Below are 24,605 nucleotides of genomic sequence, written 5' to 3' on the forward strand. Positions count from 1 at the left end.
CTTGGTATGCACAGTGTTTTGGGTGGCAGAAATACACAAGTTTCACAGCACACAGCAAAAGGTTTAGTTAAGTCTGTATGGGTGGCGAAAGGTGAAAAAAGAAGAGATAGATGAAAGGTTGGGAGGAGAGGGGAGAAGAGGCATTCATCTGGTGTGCTCAACAACACCAGAGCTAAGAGCCAGGGAAATTAGAGTGTTGAGTCTTGTTGATGGAGGGAGCACTTGACGGAGGAGAAGAGCGATAGAAAAGAGGAAGAGGCAGAGCGATGAGTGCAGCAAGAGTGGAGATTATTTTCAAGAAAAGGAAGAGGGGGAGAAAAGTAGGGATAGGGGCAGAGTGAGAGTTAAAAAAGAGAGGTAGGCGTCAGTGGGGAGATAGAGAAGGATGGAAAAAAGAGAAGGGACATTCATCTGTTGAGTTTGATAACAGTAAGTGCTGGGGACTGGATAAATACAGTGTAAAGGGTACTGCACTGAGGGGCAGTTAGAGGGAAAAAGAAGGGGAGACCTGGAGGGAGTTTCGCAGGAGAGGAAAAGACAAAGTGAGGCGTTGAATGAAAGACAGGGTGTGCTGCATACATTTGTAGTTTACAAAGACAAGAGCTAGCCAGGAGAAAGGAAAATGTTCCTAGATGAAGGGACCACACAAGAAAATTAAATATTAATGTCAGTGGTTGGAGTTGGGGGATGGGGGTGCACTGTGAAAGGAAGCAAAGCGATCACGTGTCTGGTATTTGCAACAGCAGAAAGTACCAGAAGTTGGAGAAGTTACGGCGATAAATTTTCTCTGAGAAACTAAGTTGAAAAGGGTATAATATCTGCTGTGCACTCTACCTCTCTTGTCAGTCATAATTCAAGTGCTAATTCCCTAAAGTGTGGATTTAAGAGTGTATATTAGTGAGCTTATTATCCGCACTCACTCACACACACACACACACACACACACACACACGGACACACACATAGACACACACACATTCACATTTACAGAGTTTGAGCCTGCCAGAACAATGCCAGTAAGCATCTCACTCTGTCACACATTGATGAATGGCAGCACTCAGAGGATCTTCAGATTTGGAACAATACACTAAACAAAACACGAACACAAGTTGGTCGTTCTCACCCGCAGACACACACACACTTGGGTACAGCTGTTGCCTCGCGGTCCCAGCCAGGGCTTGCTCTCTCTCCATGTCAGTGAATTTCTAATGAAACAAATTATTGCAATCTGTTTTTTGTCTTGCAGCCAACATTGTTTTGTTTTAAATATATTGAGTTGTATGTGGCATTGACAGGCAAATTTATGCTCTGATGTGAAAAAAAAATAAATGACCACAAACTAAATAGTCTAAGCCACACAATGAAAATAAATAACATATCAGTACCTGATATTGGTCGGTACATAAAGTCTGGTTTTCTGTATCAGAATCCACACTGATAAAGTACATTAGTACATCTCTAGCATAAAATAATCATGTTATGTCTGGGTTGTGGTTGTTACGATTAGTGTTTTGTCATGGCAACCAACAACACCAGGTAACTTATTTTATAGCTTGTACCAGCCACCATTGTCTAGGGCTTCCGGGGCTAGGCTACCAGGATGCTACAACACCTAGGCAGCACATGCCTCTGCCGGACACTGCTTAGGTGTAGTCTCTCACTGACAGTTCATTCATTTTTTTTTTTTTACGTATAAACACAGACACCAACTCAAATAAAAGTCTCTTTGAGCCACCAGCCTTGTGACTAGGTAAGTCCCTCTCCCCTAATCTGACAGCCATTCAGATCAAATAAACAGAGAGATGGTGTGCCATGACAGGTTTCTGCATTTAAGCCACCACAAAAAACAAAAAAAAAAAAAGAAAGAAAGAAACACCAAATGTCAACACAGGATTGCTCTTTCAATATTATTTTGTAATGATAGATTGACTTTTCAGTAGTCTGCTTTAATTAGCTGAAGTACCCGTCTTAACTGTGGAAAAGTGCCCTTTTTTTGTATGTAAATTACTCTGCAAGGGAGCTGTCAGTGATGAAATTCCTTGCTCTCCAATGGATTTTCATAATAGTGATAGATAACTTAATGCCCCTTCATCTGCTTCTGGTGCTCTGTCACCTGACTTCTTTTGCACTTCATCTGAAACTAAGTTCCACTCGTCTACCAATTCAAGTGTGTTATTGTCTCTTGCTGCCTCAAGAAATGTTCTGCAGCTGCAGGCATTATTCACCGTACAGACATTCCTCCAGTGGCGCTCTCCATCTTGGTATTGATTTCTTTCCTTCCTTCTTTCTCTCCTCTTCCTCTCCTTTCCACCCTCAGTCACTTGGCCGCAGGAACAGGACTGCGTATCAGTCCTGTTATACATAAGGGGTATTCATTGAGACGTCGAATTCTCTGCAGTAGCGGATGATAAAGTGTATGTCTGTGTACGTGTGTGTGTGTGAGAGAGTGTGCAGTAGCCGTGGGAGGAGAGGTACTTGGAGAGACGTAGATAGAGAGAGAGGAATCGGTCACACCTGGGTTCAGGTGAAGTGCCTGCAGTCCGTTTATTCTGACAGACCAACAAGGTAGAGGGAGAGCTCAATAACATGCTTCGGTGCAGACCACACATACACACACATCAAAAATACAAAAAGTACACACATGCTACAAACAAGACCCGGGTAAGATAGCGGTTGAATACATTCGGAAGAAATGAAAAACCACAAGGAGTGCTTGATTTATCTCATTTTGCAATTGGCTGAGTCCCTATTTGAGGTTTTTTGAGTGTCTCACAGGATAAATCAACCACCTCCCAGGTAGTTCAAGAAAACCTGAAACCATGTTCAAAGATGTTTCATTCAAGTGTGATGGAGACAGACACACTTCCACACATGCCTGGCCATGTATAGTGACAGTACCCCTGCCACACACACATATACACACAGAGAAGATAAATTACCATGCTGGATGACTTGTATAATCCCCATGTCTGACAGTCTGAACTCTGTGATGAGTGCGTGTATATTTGCATGAGTGACATGCACGTCACTCATTTGAACCTCTCCGCAGAACTGGTTGACGGGTATCTTAGCTGGATCCATCATGATTCAGTAGACTGCTGAGGCACGGGAGGTGTCTGTCTGTGTGTGTGTGTGTGTGTGTGTGTGTGTGTGTGTGTGGAGGAGTAAGATGACACTTGAAGAATTCCAAATGGCTACATCTTTATTTTGTTTGCACTTGAACACATATCCCTCCCCTCAGTCAAAGCCTGTGTTTACACTACACTATCAGGTTTCGCTCATGCTTAACTGCTTGTAGATGACTTGTAGTAATTATATAATTAAAACAAGTGTGTGTTTGCAGAGTGCGCTGCCAAACTCTTCAAAGTGACGACGACGCATACTTTTTCCTGCACCAGCACCTCTAGCTCTTTTCCCCTTTCTGTCTCCTTTAAGTGTTGTCTTCTTTTCGAGTGATGCAACATTGGGTTGGGCCAACGCAACGGGCCCTTTAAGTCGTTAGCAAAGAGCATTAATGAGCGTGGTGCTTAGAGCCCCCCTGCAGACTTAAGAGTGTGTGATGTAGAGGGGATGAGGGCACTAATTCTCCAAAGTGCCGTAATAAGTAGGGGATTAGCAAAGCCTTCCATTAGCCAAAGCCTTGACGATGCTAAGCTAATGCTCCATAGCCACTATAGCAAGGGCGCTAAAGCGATAGTTAGCATGACCATTATAATAGGAATATGGAATTTGGATAATGTAGCTTATGATATATAACTGGCTTATTCTGCTCTAATATTCAGACAGTTTTAATGGAAGAGATAGAAATGCATGCACACACACACAGGCATGACACACATGCACACGTGTATATGCACGCATTAACGATTATACATACACGTGTGTTCCCACACACATACACATGCTCGGTAGTTGTCATATTATTAGAAGATGAATCAACGGCTCAGTGGTTATAAGAATAATGGCTATGACAAAGCATTATGTTGAGACCTATTGAAGTTTAATCATATATTGTTACACTTTAATTAATTCCTCAAATTTTAGACTTGCACAACGGACACTGAGATTGAAACAGCTCTAGGTTCCACTCATTAATCTTCTGCATCAATTCATGAAGAATTGCCTGAAATAACCCTTGGCTATAAAAAGGGAATATCACTCCTAACAGTGTGTTGCCATTTAATTGGAGGCTGGCGATGTGTGTTCATACATTTTTATCTATTACCTCCAAATTGGACTTATCTTGCTGCAGTTGTGAGAGAAAACTGCACCAGTTTCTTGTGTACTGTGTCTGCCTCCACAAAGATCCCCTGTCAAAGGATCGGTTCCAGGATGTTTGGCTTGCATCTTGCACATGGGGCTTTGTTTGCTCTTGCATATAGACTGAACCGTCCAAGATTGCAGCAACATATTAAGTCAGCTTTGGAGCCACTTGTGCATTTTGAAAGTAACACTACCTAATGACACATGTTGTAAAGTCCAAATCCATATTAATAAATCTAAATGAAGTGATGACTTGTGAAATGAAACAATACTAGTGAAAGCAGCAGACATCATGTTGTGCATCATCATATTTATCTGTGACTCACTGTGTTCACACCGCATGCAGCCCAGTTCCCACCACACAGCCACACACCCGCTTGGATCTGTTGCAGTGTGGTGCAAGCAGTTGTTTCTGGATTTGACAGCTCATTGTTTTAAACCACATGCAACCACATCGCATTGTATCGGTTTGCATGTAGCAGGTTGGCATAGGAGACAATGTTACATTTTCTCTCTCTCTCTCTCTCTCTCTCTCTCTCTCTCTCTCTCTCTCTCTCTCTCAAACACACACACACACACACACACTAACACACAGAAACACAAAATGCCTTTATTCTGCTTTTCTCAGCATCATTGTTCTACCTCCTCCAGGTTTCTTTCTTTCTTTCTTTCTTTCTTTCTTTCTTTCTTTCTTTCTTTCTTTCTTTCCTCTACAACTTTTTCTGTTTCTGCAGTGTTGGCACAGCAGTCTGTGTGGCATTATATAGGCTGACGATGCTTGTTTTATAGTTAGTGCATTTCTGCCATTGTACTTTGCCATCTTCCTGTGTGTGTATTGACCTTACATTCTTTACACCTTTTTTAAATCACTCTCTCTTCCACCAAGCAACTCTCTGACAATTTTAGCAGCTAAAATGGAATAAACGCCAAGGTCTGGTGTTTAACACATTGTGAAGGACAAAGTGGGTTGTGGAAGTGAGGAGGGAAGGAGGATTAAGAAGAAGGGAGGGAAAGAGAAGAAACTTAAGGCCACAAGAGCAGAGTGAGGATGGCCATGAGGGCAGGAGGAATTGAAAGTACATCGAGGGAGGCAATGGACAGAAATGTGTAAAGGAACAAAGGAGTGAAGAGGTGATGGATGAATGGAGGAAGTGAGGGAAGAGAAGGTGTCTGTGTGTTGCCGTGAGGGTAAACATAAGATAAGGGAGAAAAAGGATGGGGAAGATAGAGGGTGAGATGGATTGGTGGTTCAGATGGGACATGTGTGGAAGAAGGGACATTGGAAGGAAGGTGGATAGATGATTTCAGTTGGAGGACATTGTAGTTTCACCAGTGCCATAAGGCTACCAAAATGAAAATCACTGCAAGACTGGAGCTCTGAAATGATTGGGGCTGAAAGGTAAGAACTCAGATGGGCTATTTTGGACAAGGAGGGAGATAAGAGGGGAGTGGGTTGAGAGGCTAGAAGGTAGAGGTGTTTCTGACTGCACTACAGGCCCAGGAAGGAAGGAGAGTGGAAGGGAGGAATAAGTGCTGATAATGTCTGAGAGTTGTCCGGTGTTGAGACAGGGTAGCAGAGTCCAAACTACGGACAGAAAGTCTCCAAGGCAAGGAGGGCATTTTTTACAATGCAGTTTTCATCATGCAATTTTTTAATGCACTTTTTATACACTTTTTTATACTAGCACACTTTAATGATTTCCTATAGCACATTCCTTTTTTATAATGTATTATTGTTTATGTAGTAGCCTGGAGGTCAATCTATAATGTGGACGCTGACACTATTGTGCTTCACTCCTGGCTCAAGGATTGACTTCACTTTGCCTCAGTAGCCAGGATACTGCTTGCTCTCAGCAGATGGTCGCTTCTGTGAAAACTTTAAATGAAATGGAGAGTGTGGGGATGGGCGGACAATTGCCAAAAGTATCACTCATTGTTTTCTGTTTTCTATTGGATTTTCAGTTATAATAGATGGGAGGGTTTGTCTGCAAGACAGATTTTATTCCATATGCTTTGCAGCAAGCATTTTAGGGAGGCAAGCGTCCATCGACACCAAACAATGAAAGAACTCAAACTAGAAACAAAATGTATGCGAACACAAGTCACATGTTAAGGATACACACCATTGCTGTAAGTTTAAATTTGAGTACTTATAAAAATTTCATCATGATTATTATTTAATGGATTATAAGTCACATGATTCAAACATATCAGTGCTACAAGTTGGAATAAGCAAACCTCCAGCTCATAGTTATTACATATATGAAAGAAAAGCCACAGAGCATGGTTGCATATTTAGAGCACAGTAAAAATCATAATAGTTATGAAGAGGTAAGGCATTGTTTACAGTTACTAAAGGGCACAGCCATAATACATAGTAAGCTTTTTGATTGATGATATTTCAGTCTTACAGGAAGGAGTGGTATGCCCTCATCACACCACCGATCCTTCCAACAAAGCACTCAAACATGTCTCTACATTCTGTAGTCTCTTAAAAGAACAAGGTGCCCCTATTGAAACATTATCCTGTCAGTATCTTAGTATTAAGGTTAATATAGTCTTTTTTTTCTCTCCATTGAATTTTGGTAGAAAGACAGGCTGTTAAAAGTGTGATTGCATTTACTGACAGGAAAATAAAGCAGGAGCAAAGTTTGTGTTTTGAGCTAGAACCGGGGAATGAAAACTCTAAAGGCTTATTTTACATGTGTGAATATACCTCAGATTTCCAGATTGTATCTCTAAAGATGCATTGGTCTTGCCAGACTTCTCAGCTGGCATTTAGTGAAGGCAGGGGCGAAGATGGATAGCTGGGAGAGGGCAGTTCAGGGGAGATGAGGAGAAAGACAGCAATGATGGTAAAAAGATACAGCGGAGAGAAGAGGGAAGGAAATATTATGAAAGGGTTTTTTTTAGAAGGAGAATGAGAGGTGGTTTGTGTTTCTGGTTCGTCAACCACAAGCAGCCAGGGGGCCTCAGTCTAAAATGGTCTCACCACCTGTGTGTGTGTGTGTGTGTGTGTGTGTGTGTGTGTGTGGTCAAATTACAAAAGAGTGCTATATGTCTATGTGTGTATTTTGGTCTTGTATATGCATTTTTCCTTCTATCATTTGTAGATATAGAGGTTACAGATGGGGAACTCATGGTGTATATGTTCCTCTTTCACTATTGCATACCTTCACCTGTTCACCTTTGTATTTCTGTGTGTGTGTGTGTGTGTGTGTGTGTGTGTGTGTGTGCTCATGTGGAAACAAGCGAAGTAGGTCTTAAAACATTTCCCTTCTTCTTTCAGTCAAAGTTGCACTGCAAGTTGCACTAATAAAATCTTACTGCACTCTGCACTGTAATAATTGCTTTCATGTGATATAGTTTGGTATTGCTCTTGCTTACAAAACAGATATGCTCCTGACAAATGATCACTGTATCTAAAATGTAAACCACTGATATTACCTTTGCATATTTAGGAAAATAAAATGTGTCTCTTCTGTTTTCCCTCTATGCAGCCTGTGAGCTGATGAACCGTGGTATCCTGGCTCTGGTCAGTTCGATTGGCTGCATGTCCGCAGGCAGCCTTCAGACTCTTGCAGACGCCATGCACATCCCCCACCTCTTTATCCAGCGCTCCCCGGCGGGAACACCCCGCTCTGCCTGCCCACCCACCAGTCGCATCCCTGGAACTGACGACTACACCCTAATGGTCCGCCCACCTGTCTATCTCAATGAGGTCATCATGCAAGTGGTGTCTGAGTACAGCTGGCAGAAGTTCATCCTCTTCTATGATTCTGACTTTGGTAAGAGAGTAAGATCTGTCTGTCCTTCTGTCTTATCTGTTTGTCAATCTATCTATCCTGCAGAGATGTTACGCATATTTTTGCTTATTATAAAATGCCTTGGCCAGTGAATTAACTGAGCAGCAAAGCACAGTAAATATATTTCAGCTTATCTCTTAAGGGACAAGACTTTGGAGATATTAGGCTAATTCCCATTCACTTTTGAGTGATATTAAGATGCTCTTTGAAATGTACTTACTTACCTCCCACCCCTGCTGGAATCATTGACATGAGGGAAATGAGGCTCCGCAGTAGGTAAGGCAGAGGATTTGCTTCAGTTGACATCCATAGTAGGCTGAATCTATGAAATCAGTGGTGTGTGAATTTTGAATGTATCTGATTTAACAGTACAAATGGCTTCCCAGCATGGTAGAACATTACAGAGCTAATGGACGTCTGGTTAAGTGAGAAACCGCGTGCAGTTTCTCTCACGCGCATGCACATTCATACACACCAATACACACACCAGAATGTGTACATGTCTATATGCACATACAGGCACATATGCATGCATCGTACTTGTGCACAGGCTCGTGTAATGTTATGTACAACATAGAGAGTGAGGCTCAGAGAGCTAAACAGACATAGGTGACCACATGCAATTCCCATATCTGTCCACCTGCCTGTATGTATGTATGTCAGCTCGTCCACTATACCACCCTTTCTTTCTGTCTCCCTCCTTTCTGTTTCAAGTCCATTAACTCTAACGCTAGACTAGTAACATCCACTGTCCCTGTTATGAAGGGCTACTCTGGCTTTCCAGTCTCCATTATTCCTCTGCAGCAATATTACTTAGCTTTCTCCATATGTGCAATATTTAATATCTCCACGTCTATAGGTGTATAGTGTATAGATGTGCTTGTCTGCATATGTGCTTTGTATATTACATGTGGTGGTTGAGTTTAAGCATCCTTCTTGACTCTCTTTACTATTACAGTCCACTATATTTATGTCTGCTCACATATGCATCCCTTCCCCCGTAGGGTGAACAATGAAGAAATAACAATTTTATTATAATCAGTCACAGATGATTGGACACACATAAAGCATGTCCTCAGCTTAACATGTTATCTTACTGCAAAGAGTCAGTATAAGTCTGGTTTGCGCTATACAGGCCAACACTGACCACTTGTAATTACCCTTCTTATTTTTCTACCAAGGTCTCGTTCCACCATCTTAGGTCTAGCAGATGCTCCATTTCACTTATCTTAGTCAGTTGAGCAAAATTAATGCATTTTATGCATTGATCTCTGATGGAACCACTGAATCATTTTGATGCAAATGAGCTGTGCTGCAATGTCACATGTAGGTTTGAACTTAATCTTGTAAGGAAATAAAATATTCATCAGTTTATTGAATACGCCATAAAATGGTAAGGTCTAACTATAAACAGTTGTACCAAACAGCTATGTCCTGCACTGGATCATGCCTAAGGCGTGGAATCAATTTTAATTGTTAAGTAATTTCTCTAGCTCGCTCATGATGTGGATTCTGTTAAATATTGATTTTTGTCACATGAATGAACGGATGATGGCATATTAAGTTAATATTCAAGACTGATTCATCAATCCTCATTGTCAGTCTTGATGATTTTCATCCTACTGTAATGAATCCATTGGATCCTTGTGTAGAAAATACCTTTTGTAGTAAAATCCATAATGTATTCTGTGTGATTGTGGTAGTTCAAACTCCTAACAGAAGGCCATTGGATTTTGAGTGTGTACAAGAAAGACAGTATCAGCCAAAGGGGGTAAATCTAATTAAAAATCAAACGCTGATTTCTACAGGAAGTGGATCTAGGGTGTAGCCTGGAACAGGCATATTGTCATTTAGTTTCTGTTGTTCACAAAACAGCGTTTGGGCACTGTGGGGTTCAAACCATTTGCAATAGGGGCAGAAGCAGCGGGCCTTCACAAAAATACATAGTGATTAGATCAACTATTCATCTATCATTTGTTAACTCATAGGGTAAGACAAACGAATCATATGATAATATGAGAGCACCAGAAGTTATACAAACCACAGAGACTGCTATCGTGAAAGCCAGCCAACATACCAGTTAGCATTTTGCTAGTTTGTCACTATACAGTTAATGTCATTTTTGTCACGAAAATCTGCACATAGCAGCATCAGTTCTTCAAGAATAGCAACTGTTGTTTCTGTGTTCAAATTCAGTGCACAGAAGCCTTGCGCTGTCCTCATCACCTGCAGCATGCCTGTCGTTCCTAAGCATGCTGATTGGTTTGCCTGTTTGGTAGCTTCCAGTAATGCTCTTGTTGGAGCGTGTCCAGATCGGAGACATTTTAAAAGTGAGAAATAATGCAGTTCACAACAGCTGTCAGTTGACCACAGTTTGGCCTTTCTCATGTAAACCAGTGTTAACAACATGCACACACAGACACAGACACACACACACACACACACACACATGCACACACACACACAAGCAGACTTACACACAGGTCTCTCCCCCACTTAAAGCCATCAGTTCCCTCTATGCTCTGTGACCACTGATTCAGCACATGGTTCCTCTGGGTTTTTCAGCAGTCCCGTTCTCTCAGCCACAGAAGGCCTTTTAAAGATGTCACCATTGTTCCCTAATGGTCTCACCCCGTTCAAGGAGAGAAGGGAGAGAGGGAGATGGTGAAAGAGGGAGAGAGAGAGAGATGGCATTTTAAGGCGTTAACAGTGTTCCCAAAGGGCCTTGCCTCTGTACAAGGAGAGTTCTTTAGAGAACAGACAATCGAGTGTGTCCTCTCAAATGAAGCCACGTTGCAACTGTCCCGATCCCAATTTTCAGCTCTACTGGTGCGATCCGGACACTGAGAACTCATGTTTTCTCTCTATTATCTCTTTCTCCCTCTCACCCTCTCTCTCTCTCTCTCTCTCTCTCTCTCTCTCTCTCTCTCTTTTTCTCTTAACTCTCTTCACTCTCTCATCATGCTCATCGTGTTTCTTATTCTCTTGCTGTATAACATGATTTTTTTTTGTGCGTGTGTGTGATTGTAATTGTGAAGGTGCCATTTTTTGATTGCCCTTGGCTACAATCCACATGACAACAACTGTAACCCTATAGTGGCTGAGAGAATGTGGGAGGCACCACTTGATGTTAATAAAATAACTGACGTTAAAGCTGTGGGTTTTTTTGTGTGTGTTTTGTTTTGTTTTTCAGCCTTTAGCCAGTGACGAGGGGACTGAGGTTCAGTTGTAACCGGTTATATGAAAACCAAAGAACTGATCTGAAAATGAATGATGTTCATAAACTTGTTTATGTTCTAATAGGAGATAAGAATAACAGCACTGATATATTTTTTAAAAAATATTTTTTTGGTCATGAAAGTCAGAAAAGGTGCAAAATATTTTCCACATAGTTAATTTTTTTTTTTTTCGTTATTTAGGTTCAGATTCCACAGTGATGATATGTATATATATATCTATATATATATAGATAGATAGATATAGATATAGATATATATATATTAGCTTGAAACAAAATAAAACAAAACAAAAAACTGTTTTATATACTTAAGCTTGCTGACTGTTTCTTACATGAAGATGGTACAGAGGCAGCATACCTGCATTTGAGTCTCTCTCGCAAAAGAGTATTCATTAATATCTTATACCTTCATAAATAAAAAATGAAATCGATTTGGTGAATCCATATTGTTGCCCCCCTCAAGGGAGCACCAATTGTAACAGTTTCTTGCTGTTGTAATGCAGTCAGTTTACTGTAAATGCGGGATCATGTCCAGGTGACTTAGATGTTATAAACAACTCCACTGTGCTTCTACATGTGGTCTATGTTGCATTTCACTGCATAGTGTCTGGTGAATCAGAAACATTATGAAAAATAATCTTGAATGGTAATAAAATAAAAATGATCTCAAAAGACGATGTAATATTAAAAAAAAAAAAAAAATCAGAAGAACTGAAGACCCTTGGTTCTCCTTGTTTTTGCAAACCCTGCAATGAAAGCTATCCGAAATGTCAACAGCTGGTGTTGTTAGTTCATAGAAAAAGGAAGAGAGTATACCTGCCAGTGTTTGATCACTTTCAAGTGGAGACAGCAACCTTTTCCACCTGACCCAGTGTAAAAGTTGACTTAAGCTGAGGCCTTGACTGAAGGACATGGAAGGCAAACTTAAAATATAGTTTGTGTTTGGTTGCTCAGATGGTAGAAGTGGTAGACAGGAAGAAAGACAAGGATAGCACAGAGATGAAGAGACAAAACAGAGGGGGATTTTGAAGAAGGGTGGAGTTGGGAGATGAGTTGAAAGGAGGGTGTAAGATATGAAATCGTGGTGTGAGATTGGCTCATCAGTGGAAGTCACATAGAAAAAGTTTGACTCAGGGCAGTAGAAATAAGTGTATGCCAGGAGAACGTTCCCTGCCTGACTGCATTGTGCCAACTGTAAAGTTTGCTGGAGGAGGGATAACGCTATGGGCTTGTTTTTCTGGGGCTGACCTAGGCCTTTAGTTCAGTGAAGGGAAATCTTAATGCTTCAGCTTACCAAGACATTTTGGACACTTCTCTGCTTCCAACTTTGTGGGAACAGTTTGGGGAAGGCCTTTTTCTGTCCCAGCATGACTGTGCCTCAGTGCACAAAGCAAGCTCCATAAAGGCATGGCTGGGTGAGTTTGGTGTGGAAGAACTTGACTGGCCCACAAGGAGCCCTGACCTAAACCCCATACATCACCTTTGGGATGAACTAGAGCAGAGATTGTGAGCTGGGCCTTCTCGTCCAACATCAGTGTCTGACCTCAAAAATGCTCTTCTGGATGAATGGGCAAAAATTCCCACAGACACACTTTTCTTTTCCTCACGGTGGGTGTGGTTTTTGCAGTATAACACATTCCGCTCTGTCTCTATTTACAGTATTATGCTTATGTGCTTATTCACATTTGTAATCTTCAGACATAAATAAAATCAAATTTAAAAGTGCAGTCCTGCAATTGATTCATGAAAAGCAATTTATGTTGTAGTCCACAAGGAGTACGTTATGCACCTATAAGAGCTTTGAATTGGACATTATACATGCTGAGTTATCCCTTATGCTAATAAGACATGATTACAATACATTTTTTGGACATTTTTTGTTTATTCTGCTACTGTTACAGTGTGATAGGTGTTTATCACCTGGCTTTTTTTTGTATTATCCATATGTACAGGAAGTTCCATGTTTCTGTGCAAAACCTTTAATGGCAATCATATTTTTTGAAGTTGTTTACAAATATGTTTGACTTCACTTTTCAAAAAAGACAATGTTACAACATTAAGATCCCTTCAAGGCAAGAGCGGAAATGAAACAGGGAGAGGGAGGAAAAGATGTATGTTAAGGGGGGAAGGGGTTCATTTTTAATGGCTACATGTTATTCGGGGTAAATTATCACAGGACTGTGTTCCAGTCAGCTGTAGTGACCTGTGAAGGGTACTGCGCTGGAAAGATGAGACGTTTTAAAAAGAATTTTAAAGTTCTGTTGGTTCAAAACACTTGATCCAGTGGGTGTTGATATTCTCTTAGCAGGTTTTGCATATAAATGCAGCTATAAAGGGTTCAGGGAGTGATCCATAGTGATATAAATTCAGTCCAGATTAGGACATAGCAATGAGATGAGGGCATAGCAGTGATTTTCTCTGATATATACTCATAAGTGGGTGTGACAAAGGGTCAGTCCTCACTGAAGTGCTATCATATACATGAGGCATAGCAGCAATCCCTATGGCTGTGCTATATATGGAGGATAATTCAGAGGGACACTATGTACAAGAAAGAAGACAAAAGGCATTAAGAAAGTGAACCTGACAGTGTGGAGATAAAAAAAAAAAGGTTAGGAAAGAGGAAGGAAGGGAATTTAGGGCTACGTCGACCAATGAGGGAAAAAAAAAAAACCTTTCATGTCAGTGATTCTCCTAGAAATATATTTTCTACAGTCATTAGTTCATTCAGTGTTTGTTCTAATGCTTTCTTTTGATTTGAATCATTCAAAGCATGTTTCACTCCACTGAGACAACCTAATTAACCTTGAAACAATATTTTCCCCAAACCGTCCTTCAGTAATGTTTTAGATTATATGACTTTTTTCCCAGCATAATCCCTTTTTTAGAGAGACCATGTATATAATGAATTTAATTAATAGTTTGTTTTTTGTTGTTGTTGTTGTTGTTGTTGTTTTGTTTTTTTCAGTGACCTGCATATTTAAGATACCTGAAAGATGAATTTGCATTACAGGCCAGACTCCTTTCCAAGGTCTTCCTCTGTTTTTCTGTGTGTCTGTGTGTGCATATGTGTGTGTTTGTGTGTGTCTTAACTATTCTCCTTCATGTCTGAAAAGTGACCCACATCTGGCACAAGTCTTTTTCGGTTCCTGACATTATATTTACATTGATATTCACATTACCACTGCTTGTCACTGACTTGTTGTATCAGAGTATCAGACAACCTACAGTTTGGGATGTGTCAAAAGAAAAGGAACACAACAGGCAAAGAGGGCATGGGGGCAGATGGTGTACACTGAGGAATTAAACTGAGGAGCTAATTGGCCTTTACTGAAATTCATTATGTGCCATAAACCAGTAGTCAAATTAATAACATCATCACACTACAACACCAAAAAACAAGTCTCATAAGCTTGTTATCATACATGGATGATTAGATAGATAGATAGATAGATAGATAGATAGATAGATAGATAGATAGAGTCACTGAAAAAAATAGAAACACAGCTGTAGTCAGGACTTCCAAGGACGCTGGGTTTTTGAGAGGTAACTTGGCTTGAGGAGACACTTACGGTCAAAACCCCTTAAAAAGCTGTTAAACCATTTCATGTGGAAGTGAAACCCCAAGTAGAGGGGTGGCCCCTGAAGGACAAAGAGTTAGCCTAAGGATGGAGGGGAAAGGAATCAGAAGAACTAAAATATCAAAGCAGAAAGGGAGGTGGGAACGTTATGGCAGAGGGGACTCAAAGGCAAGCAGAATCAGGATATACTTTATTGTCATTGTACACAGTGTTACAAGCAGATACATTCATGAGCAACACAAAAAGGTACAAGCTTACAGGGAAGCCACGTGTTACTTTGTCTCCTATGTAAGAAAATCAGTCTGAATGGGCGAGAGAGAAAGAGATTAAAGACATTGTGATAGTATAAAGTGAAACAATCAAACAAACAAAAAAAGTAAAGCAGAGAGGCAATAGGGACAGATCTAAAGGCATAGCAGATTTTGCAGGGCAGAGTGAAAGGCAGCCAGGCAAGCAGATAAACACTTAAAAAAAAACCAACTCAAAAAGCTATAAAATGTTTTACAAAGAGGTGTGACCCCAAAGTAGTGGTTTGGAGCCTTAGGGCATGCTGTGGATGAAATGACCTCGGCAGTGAAAGGGTGAGTAAGACAGATGACACTGAAAGAGTGGGAGGCAAACTATAGTAAAGCAAGGAGGGAGATTGGGAGGCAGATCTAACAGCATACATGATACAGAGGCAGGGCAGGAGGCAGGCAGGGAGGAAGACCAAAGCCTTAAAAAGCTGAAAGCCTTTCCAGAAGGCCAGACAGGTGAACCTCCCAAGTTCTGGTTTGCCTCCTTGGTGGAGCTCAAAGTGAGCTGTCAGGGGCAGAGGAAGGGCAGTGAAACAGAGGCAAGGAATGAGGGAGGGAGGAATGGAGATGCAATGTCTGTCATGTTGTTCAGTGCACAATCACAACACACAGTAACACTCTCCATATAGTACACTACAGCCATCATACTGTACTGCAAAGCAGTGTCAACAAATCATTAAAACCACACTAAATCCCAGAGCTAACTGTAATTTAATATTTTTGTTGTGTCAAATAAATGCTGAATTTCATCGTAATGGGTGTAATTAGTGTTTTGGAGAGGCCATTAAAATGGTGTAGCATTCCTATATTTTCAGTGAGCTGATGCTGGAGAAGAATGTGCTTGCTGCTTTTGATTTGAGAAGCTCCAAATAGAGAGCTGCTCACCAAGTAGTACATGCAATTTAGACAGGCGACAAGAGAGATCAGGAAGGTACCCAAAGGTCATAAAAACAATAAGAGAAGGAAGGAAGGATGGATAGAGTCAGTGAAAAAGAGAGATTAGGAGAGAGAGGACCATGGTGCCTCAAGGGTGGAGACTGAGAGAAGAGGCAGGTGGAGAGAAATTTAGAGACATAAGGTGTGTGAAAGGCAGAGAAGAGGGTGTGGATGGGGATTGAAAACCAGAGAAGATTTGGGGAGATAGGGAAGGTGACGCAGACCTAAAAAGGCTCCAAGCCTTTTATATAGAGATGAGATCTAAGTGTTGGTTAAGCTCTCCGGGGGGATACTGGCAATGAGATGCCTGGGGCTTTGAGGGAGAAGGTGAGAGACAGGGGGAGAGTCAGGGAAATGAAAGCGAAGAATAGAGGGAGATGGGGCCATAGATCTAAAGGAATAGAAGATTTAGAGAGCAATAGGCAGTCAGTCAGAGTGGCAGATACTTTGGGCCTAAAGCATTTTTTAGGTAAGAGGTAAACTTCCCAAGTTCAGGTTCAGCTGTCGAGGGCTTAGGTTCTTTTTTAGGCAAGAAGCATATAGAAAAATTAAATCTTTGCTCATGAATCTCAGCCCATATTTTAAGAACCAGCACCACTGAGGTATTTGACAGTGAAATGCCTGGGGCAGAGACAGAGATAGCCAGGGGTAAAGGCAGAGGGCAATAAACAAAGCACGGTTAGGGATGCAGGCCCAGTGGCAGAACAGCCAATAGGATACAAACAAAAACGGTTCACAGAGCATTAAAGGCAATTGAGTAGAAAAAAGTACTGACAGTTTTGTCAAGTAATGTAGGAGCAAAGGTGTATGGGAAAAAAACTAATACTTAAATTATCATTCCTGACAGAGATTCTTCTGACTTTGCTGGGCATTCCTATGAGTGCAATTCGCCAGTGAGGGAGTGTGTTTTAGGGAGCCCTACTGGTTAGTTAGTAGAGAGGAATGTGGGTGAGGTAATGTGAACCTCTGTGTGCATTATGCTCACCTGATGAAACCCCCCTTGCTGTCAGGTTAGAAGAAGCAGCTGGTAGCTCCATGTACATAGCAACAAGCGAAGTTTGGGATAGTCTCCTCCTTGTCCAAACCAACAGTCAGGGCCAGTGATAGGGGCTGGTTTACATATTGGGAATTAGACTTGAATCAGTTGGGTAAAAAAAAAAAAAAAAAAAAAAAAAAAAAAAGTGACAACAATAGTTTTTGTTGCAGTTTTGCAGGTTCTTCTAGTTTGAGATTCAGTGTTAAATGCCTTGGGCAAGGGGAGAGAGATTGCTGTACAGTACTTAGTTTGGGCATTTGTGCTGTAATAAGAAGCAGAGGAGTTTTTGCAAAACAAGCAGGGGGGAGGGACAAAGCAAAACAGGGAAGACACACAGAGAACAGGATGCAAGCGGGGAGAAACTGAGGGATGTCTCAGAAGAAAAGCCAAGGGACCAGAAAGGGATGAAGGGAAGGCAAGCGGGGGGAGAAACAAAGGGAAGCTTTTCAACACAGAAAGAGTACCAGTGAGCTGGGGGAACATGCAGGTGAAATCCCTGTGTGCTGTTAGTTGCTACACTGCATTAGCTCCAGCTTTCAATTTGAGCCAGTGGCTTGCAGCATGGATGGGATAGTGCGGAAAGAATGGAAGCCTGACCAGCAGGTGAAAGGGACTCACAGAGAACTTTACCATACAAGCATAACCCATTGTAAGGGTTTTACTTTTCTTTTACAAGGACTTTTGGCAACCAGTCCAGTTGAATTTTCTTCGCTAAATGCATTTTCAGTTCCACTTTAAAAGATTTAAGAAGGAATAAGGCACAGTGGCTGCCATGATACAGTATGATTACAGTGGAAATGCATTTATAAGTAGGTAATCAATGTACATGCCATGTCTATTTTACACATGAATGTTAGATACACCTGTTCTCACTGGAAACATAGCAGGAGCTATATTTTATAAGATGTCACAAAATTGAAATCAGGCTGTGCTCCTTATTGTGCAATTGAAGAGGCAATAGAAGAAGACTGTTGCAGAACCATGTTACATTCAATAGTAGAGTGTGGCTGCAGCAGTACAGGAATACATATAGAGCTGTCTGTTAGTGTTGAATAGAAGCATTGCAGAATACAGACTGAATACCCGAAACTGCAAAGTGGCATGGTGTACAAATAATGAAGTCACAAAGTGCTGTTTTTGAAGATGGTGCAAACAGTACTTGAGAAATAGCACTGTAATAGTAACAGTAATCAAATTTAGAGTAAGAGCTTTGGGACTGGAGATGTAGAATATGTGTCTGTATTACAATCTTACAGTGCTGGTACTTGAGTTGGGTGGCAGCCATAGTACTTCAATTGGAGTAGAGAGGACTGTCTTATTCAAATCAGAATAGCAGGATGGTAGGAGCTTGGCCATTTTTAAGGGAAAGAACTGTAACCGTTGCACTGGGCTAACTTCAGTTGGTGGTAATTACTAATGTTGATTGCTACTTTCAGTACGCAGGCAATGAACAAAATGGGCCCTATCTTGTGCCACCCGCTATCCGCTGCCACGACCCGCTACCCGCAAATTGTGGATTTAGGAACTTCCGCTATCCCTAAACGGTATCTTGCGCCACCCGCTACCCGCTATCCGTTATGCCGACTCCGTCATTTGCGCCTGGAGGTGTGTCCGTGGGCGTGTTTCATGCGCTATCCCTAAAGTTGCTATCTTGCGCACACACTTTAGGGATAGCGGATAGCGGGTGGTCCTGACCACCCGCTATCCGCTAAGTTTGGGCTGTCAGGAGAGCGCGTCCAGGCGGCTTCAATGCGCGCCCCGACGGAGCCTCGCCACGGACACGGTCGGACTGATACCGGGACGCCGCCAGAATGGACTGAGTATATTACTCATATAGACTGTTTAGAGGAAAGACTGTTTTAATTGGACACTTACGCCAGCACGTTTTATTGTTTTATCATAAGCCAGCAGCTGTGCTATATTTTTATTTTTAATATTTTATTTGCCCAATCTACCTTGTCAATAAATTAGTTTACACATAGTTCCACCTCTGCCTCTTGTGTGTGTGTGGTGTGGCCCGGGGATTTTACTCAATCAGTACAACCTTGTGACACGTCCACTTGGACACATGTGGCTCCATCTCCCGAATTAACTTGCCTATAATATAATATATAATATGTATATAAAGCCAACTTGCTTTAGCCTCAGTAGAAGCCCTGAGAAAATCTACCTCCCTCTCTCCATCGCGGGTTTAGGATTTAGGATTTAGGATAGCGCATCCTGCCCTTAAAGGCAATGGCACCTGGCACACTGATTGGTTTAACTGGCGTACACTGCAAAAACGCAAAATCTTACCAAGATTATTTGTCTTATTTCAAGTCAAAAATGTCTTATTACTAGTCAAAATATCTCATTACACTTAAAATAAGACACGATCGCCTCAGAAGTAAATTGTTTTAAGTAAATTTTCACTTGTTTCAAGTGAAAATTTACTTAAAACAAGTGAAAATTTGCTTGTTTCATTGGCAAAATTTGCCAGTGGAAAAAGTGAAAATTCACTTGAAATAAGTGAAAATTAGCTAGAAACAAGAAACAAATTTTGCCAATGAAACAAGCAAATTTTCACTTGTTTCAAGCAAATTTTCACTTGAAACAAGAGACAATTGTCTAAAAACAATTTACTTCTGAGGTGATCATGTCTTATTTTAAGTGTAATGAGATATTTTGACTAGTAATAAGACATTTTTGACTTGAAATAAGACAAATAATCTTGGTAAGATTTTGAGTTTTTGCAGTGACACCCAAAACACGCCTATGCATAATATAGCGGGTAGCGCAGGTGTTTTGCGGATAGCGGGAGGTGCACAAGATAGCAACTTTTACGGGGGAACGCCTCTTCCTAAATCCTAAATCCGCAAATAGCGGGTTTAGGGAGTCTGGCGCAAGATAGGGCCCAATGTCTTTTCAGTTCTCTATAGTGTGAGACAGTCTTTACTGCCCCATACGTATGTTGTCATTGTAGCAACTACTGTCACAAATCAAAGCTGAATCCAAATGCAGACACCAGACAAGCAGGTAGGGTGATAAATAAGGCTTTTTGTTGATAAGACAGGCAGGGAAGGTGAGATGGTGGCTGCCTGGTGTTTCGGCAGAAGTGAGGGCAGGAATCCAGGTGGAGGCTTGATGGAGGTAGAGTGCAGGTGGGCAAGGGTAAGAGGGGTGAATGAAAGTGCAGAGAAAACAGGATGTGAACTTGCTGGCGGGGTTGGCAGGCAGGCGAGGCGAGTATGCAGGCAAGTAAACTGGAGACAAGTGTAAAGCACGGGTGTAACACGAGCTGACAGGCAGACAAATAAGCTAACAAACTGGCAAGGCAGGCGGGCAAAGTGACTGGTGTCAAGGCTAGAAGTGTAGCACATCGGCAAACTGTGAATGGCAAATGATCCGGTGGGGTCTGGCTGTTGATGCAGGGTTCTTGTCAAGGAGGGCAAAATGAAGGAGAAGTCATGGCGTTGCATTGCGTCATATCAATGGGGTACAACGCTCATTCGATGGGGCATGATCATAGAATACCAAGGCTGCCCCCATGGAGCGCACCAGAGAGCACCATCCTTTATTTCTAGTTCTTGGTTCTTGTCGGGAAGTGGTGGTGGTTTGATGGCAGAATGATGGGCAGGTGTGCAAGGAAAGAGAGAGGGTAGGCGGGGGACGGGAACACACAGCAGCGGACCAAACCAAGACACACCAAGCACATATCACTCATACTAAAAGGCTGAAAATAACAAAAACATACTCACACAACACGCAGGCAGCTGTCACATAGGAGGAATCGTGACAACTAACCACAATCACCAATTTATTTTGAACTAGCCAAATGGCCACAGCAAACACTGCCGTGACCGTTCTACTCCATTCATGTTCTATGGCAGCAGCGCTTGTGTGTGTGTGTGTGTGTGTGTGTGAGAGTGGGAGGAGGGTGACAAGTGATCATGGTCTTAATGGACAGGTGCTGTCTCCCACAGGATCATTTCTCAAACAGATGGTTGCCCGGGTGGGCAAGGTCTGTGGCAGTTTTACCCATCTTTTTGTTCGCTATGGTGTCATGAAGCTCCTTGATGGAGAGCAGCTGACAGTCAATGATCCGCTCAGCAGTGGGGAGCACACACTGAAGCCTTGTTCTTTGAATGGCAAGCAGGCAGGGACACAACCAGCCTTTGATGGAGGGAATGAGGATCCTTTCGATTATGAATCTGTAAAATTGAGCCAGGATTGGTTTACATTTGAAAGTCAACAAGGTGTGTTTTGATGGTTGCAAAAATAGCTATAATGCATTGTGAATGTCCACTGACTCTTATTATAGATAAGGTCTTGTGTTTCCAAAATAACTTCCAGTTTAACGTGTTATATGAATGTGTGTTTTTCACAAATAATATGACTAAGTTGACTTTGCTGGAGATACCTTTCATCAGCATACTGAGCACTAACTGGTGTGCTGTTTATGTAAATTTATTTGCTGCTTTCCATTTCTTGATTGCTGTATTCATATGTGATGGGTTGAAGAGTTCACACTTTAATCCTCAGCTTTGACTGCTTGTTACTGCTTGTTCTTTTTCTTTCTTTCTTTCTTTCTTTCTTTCTTTCTTTCTTTCTTTCTTTCTTTCTTTCCTTACTTTTGAGCATTTTTTAAGTTTAATCTAAAAAATGCATGCTTGAATTAGTAATTTATCATAATTGTAAAGTGTAGCGTAAGAGTTTGAGGGAGCTACATGAAGTGAGACAGGCAGGTTGCACAGTAGGTGTTGCAGAATATGGCAAATGCATTAGACACACATCCAGACAGGGTGGAAAAAGGATTGATGATGGCAGATAAAACCAGACTTCCCTCTCAGTCACCCAGCAGGAAAGCAGACAGAGCGAATGACTGACAGCCAGACAAACATTTACAAGGGGACAAAGAGACCAGTAGCACAGACAGTAAAGACAGGTAGATGAGACAAAAAATGAAGACAAGACACAAATAGAGAGGCTACAGGCAGGCAGATTGGTAAGCAGACATGTTGACAAAAATTGGGCAAGCAAGAATTAATTCATAATGTGAAACAGAAACGGGGACAAGCATAACATGCACAAGAATAAGCAACAGAGTACTATGCTCTTTGAATTCTTTGCATTATTGAAAGTCTGCTTGCTTTGTTGACGAAAGCTTTTTGATTCTTTTGATTTACAAAGGTTTCTCACTGCAGAGGGCATAAATCAACCAGTTTAAAATGTTTATGTAGCTTGGCACCATTGATTATAAATGGTAGCGACTTCACAATGATGAATATGGACCTATAACAAAGAACCAAGTTTAACTCTGCTTAGACTGGAAAAACTGTATGGTGTGTGGGTGTGTGTGGGTGTGTGTGTGTGTGTGTGTGTGTGTGTGTGTGTGTGTGTGTGTGTGTGTGTGTGTGTGTGTGTGTGTGTGTATGGTTGTTCTGGTCTTGGTGAGGTAAGGATAGTGAATGTGATACCAACTTTATTGTGATGAACCTCAGAGTAAGTCCAAACTAAATCAAGATGAATGCACATTGCATTGTTATATGATGCTGTAAAATAAATTAATATATAAATAAAATGACAACCACCACACCCACACACTTTAGCCAATCAGTGTAACAGCTGAATCAGTTCTTTCTTGGCCCATGACCAACCTTTCCAGAAAGCTTCATGCAAATTTGTGCATAGCATTTAGAGACTTCCTGCTCACAATTAAACAAACTCCTTTTAGTTTGTTTGTTTTAAAAGAATGGTGTGAAAACATAACCTCCTTCCAGCTCCATTGATGCGGGTAATAATCATCATTTGAATGACATGTGGTGGCCTCTATTCCCAGAGCATATTTGAGTAAATAAAGACATGAACTCAGCTCAGGTAGTCATTTAGATACCTTGGGCACATTGTATGCAAGCCTTTCTTTTCATGTCTTCTTTATTTATGTGTGCGTTTGTGTTTTACAGCTGCTGTTGGGAGTTACTGCGATGGTGATGATGATTGTGTTGCCAGTGATAATGTCGGTGTAATTAGACTCAGCGAGCTTGCTAACTTTGTGCTCCTGGACAGATTGCAACAGCCTTGTTTTGTCTCTATTTGCTCATTTACCTTTCACATACACAGAGAAACACACTTAAACATATTTACTGCAAATCTGCTCCACTCTCTCACACACATTCCTCTCTGTTCTTAGTTAAAACTTTCTGGTAGACAGATTGCAGCACTGTCCAGCTCTGGACTGTAAACAAGAAGAGGACGTGTTTCTTGAAATGTAGCTCTTTGTCAAAAGCATCATTTCACAAACCCAAATTTGGGAGTGTAAAACATTTTCCAACATTTACAGTGATGAGTTAGTGTTGAGAAAACCTAGCTAACATTATAATCTCTCAACAAAACAAAAACAAAAAAACACAGTGTCTCCAGTGTGGACCAGACAACCCCCACGCAAAAAAATTTACTCTCATTTTAAATATGCACTTGCTGAAGCTACGCATGGCGATCATAGGCCGAAATCCCGGGGGGGTCAGGGGGGACAAGACCCCTCCATCCATAAAGTCCCCCCCCCCCAAAAAAAACAAAACAAAAACAAAAACAAAAACAAAAACAAACAAAAAAAACCATTGTTAACACTAATAAATATTTTTCAATAATATAGTAATAATATAGTAATATTTAATGAAAGTACAAAGCAAGCGGTGCTAATTATAAATGTAAAATAGTGTGATTTTAAGTGTTAAAAAGTTAAGACCCCCCTCCCCCCCATGCTTCAAAGTGGTTTGGTCCGGATCCTGCTCTCGGCAGAGCGGCAGCTCGGTAACTTTCAGTCAGTCCGTCAGCCTGAGAGGCAGCAACCTGGTGAGAACTAGCAAGAAAACCTCCTCAAGTGAAAGCCTGTAAGTCATTTATCACACCACTTGTTCACCAAGCACAAGGCTGTAATATGAAAAGCGATATTTTTCCCCTGCTTGGTCCAAAACCTGCCTCTTTCAGCTCCCTGTTTAAGCTAATAGCTAATGACTGTTTACAGGCTGAAGCAGTGCAGGACAGTGAGGGAGAGAGAGGACAGACCACAGGAGGAGCAAATACTGAGCTTTTTATTCTTTCAAAAAGTCTGTCAGAATTTTAATGTCAGAAATAGTTCATATTTTACTGATATTTTGAATTTGTCTCTAGATAGATATCTGTTTTTTTTTTTTTTTTTTCATTTTAAGTTGCATTATTTTATGGCATCGTTTCATTTTCTTATTTTATCTAAAAGGGACAGTGTACAGCTCAAACATACACTGTATGTCACTATTTGATGCCATATCTTGCTTTGTTTGTTGTTGACACTAGAATAAATATGTTTTTTGAAGAATAGTTTGATGTAGTTGGATTATTCAAGGTATTTCCTCTAGTTTTAGAGCTTATTTTGAGTTTCTAGTGCTTGTAAAGCTATGCTGACGGACTGTAGTGGAAATAGAACAGTGAGGA

General features: G+C 41.2%; 1 protein-coding gene across 1 annotated transcript in view; it reads left to right on the forward strand.

Annotated features, from left to right (window-relative positions):
• Window positions 1-24,605, forward strand: part of grid2 (glutamate receptor, ionotropic, delta 2) — a 607,933-nt gene that overhangs the window by 345,366 nt on the left and 237,962 nt on the right. Inside the window, exon 3 of the mRNA XM_030061028.1 lies at window positions 7,764-8,051. Coding sequence (XP_029916888.1) covers window positions 7,764-8,051 — 288 coding nt within the window. The remainder of the gene's footprint in view (window positions 1-7,763; window positions 8,052-24,605) is intronic.

The sequence above is a fragment of the Myripristis murdjan genome, chromosome 9 (assembly GCF_902150065.1).
Source record: "Myripristis murdjan chromosome 9, fMyrMur1.1, whole genome shotgun sequence".
In the NCBI taxonomy this organism is placed as follows: domain Eukaryota; kingdom Metazoa; phylum Chordata; class Actinopteri; order Holocentriformes; family Holocentridae; genus Myripristis; species Myripristis murdjan.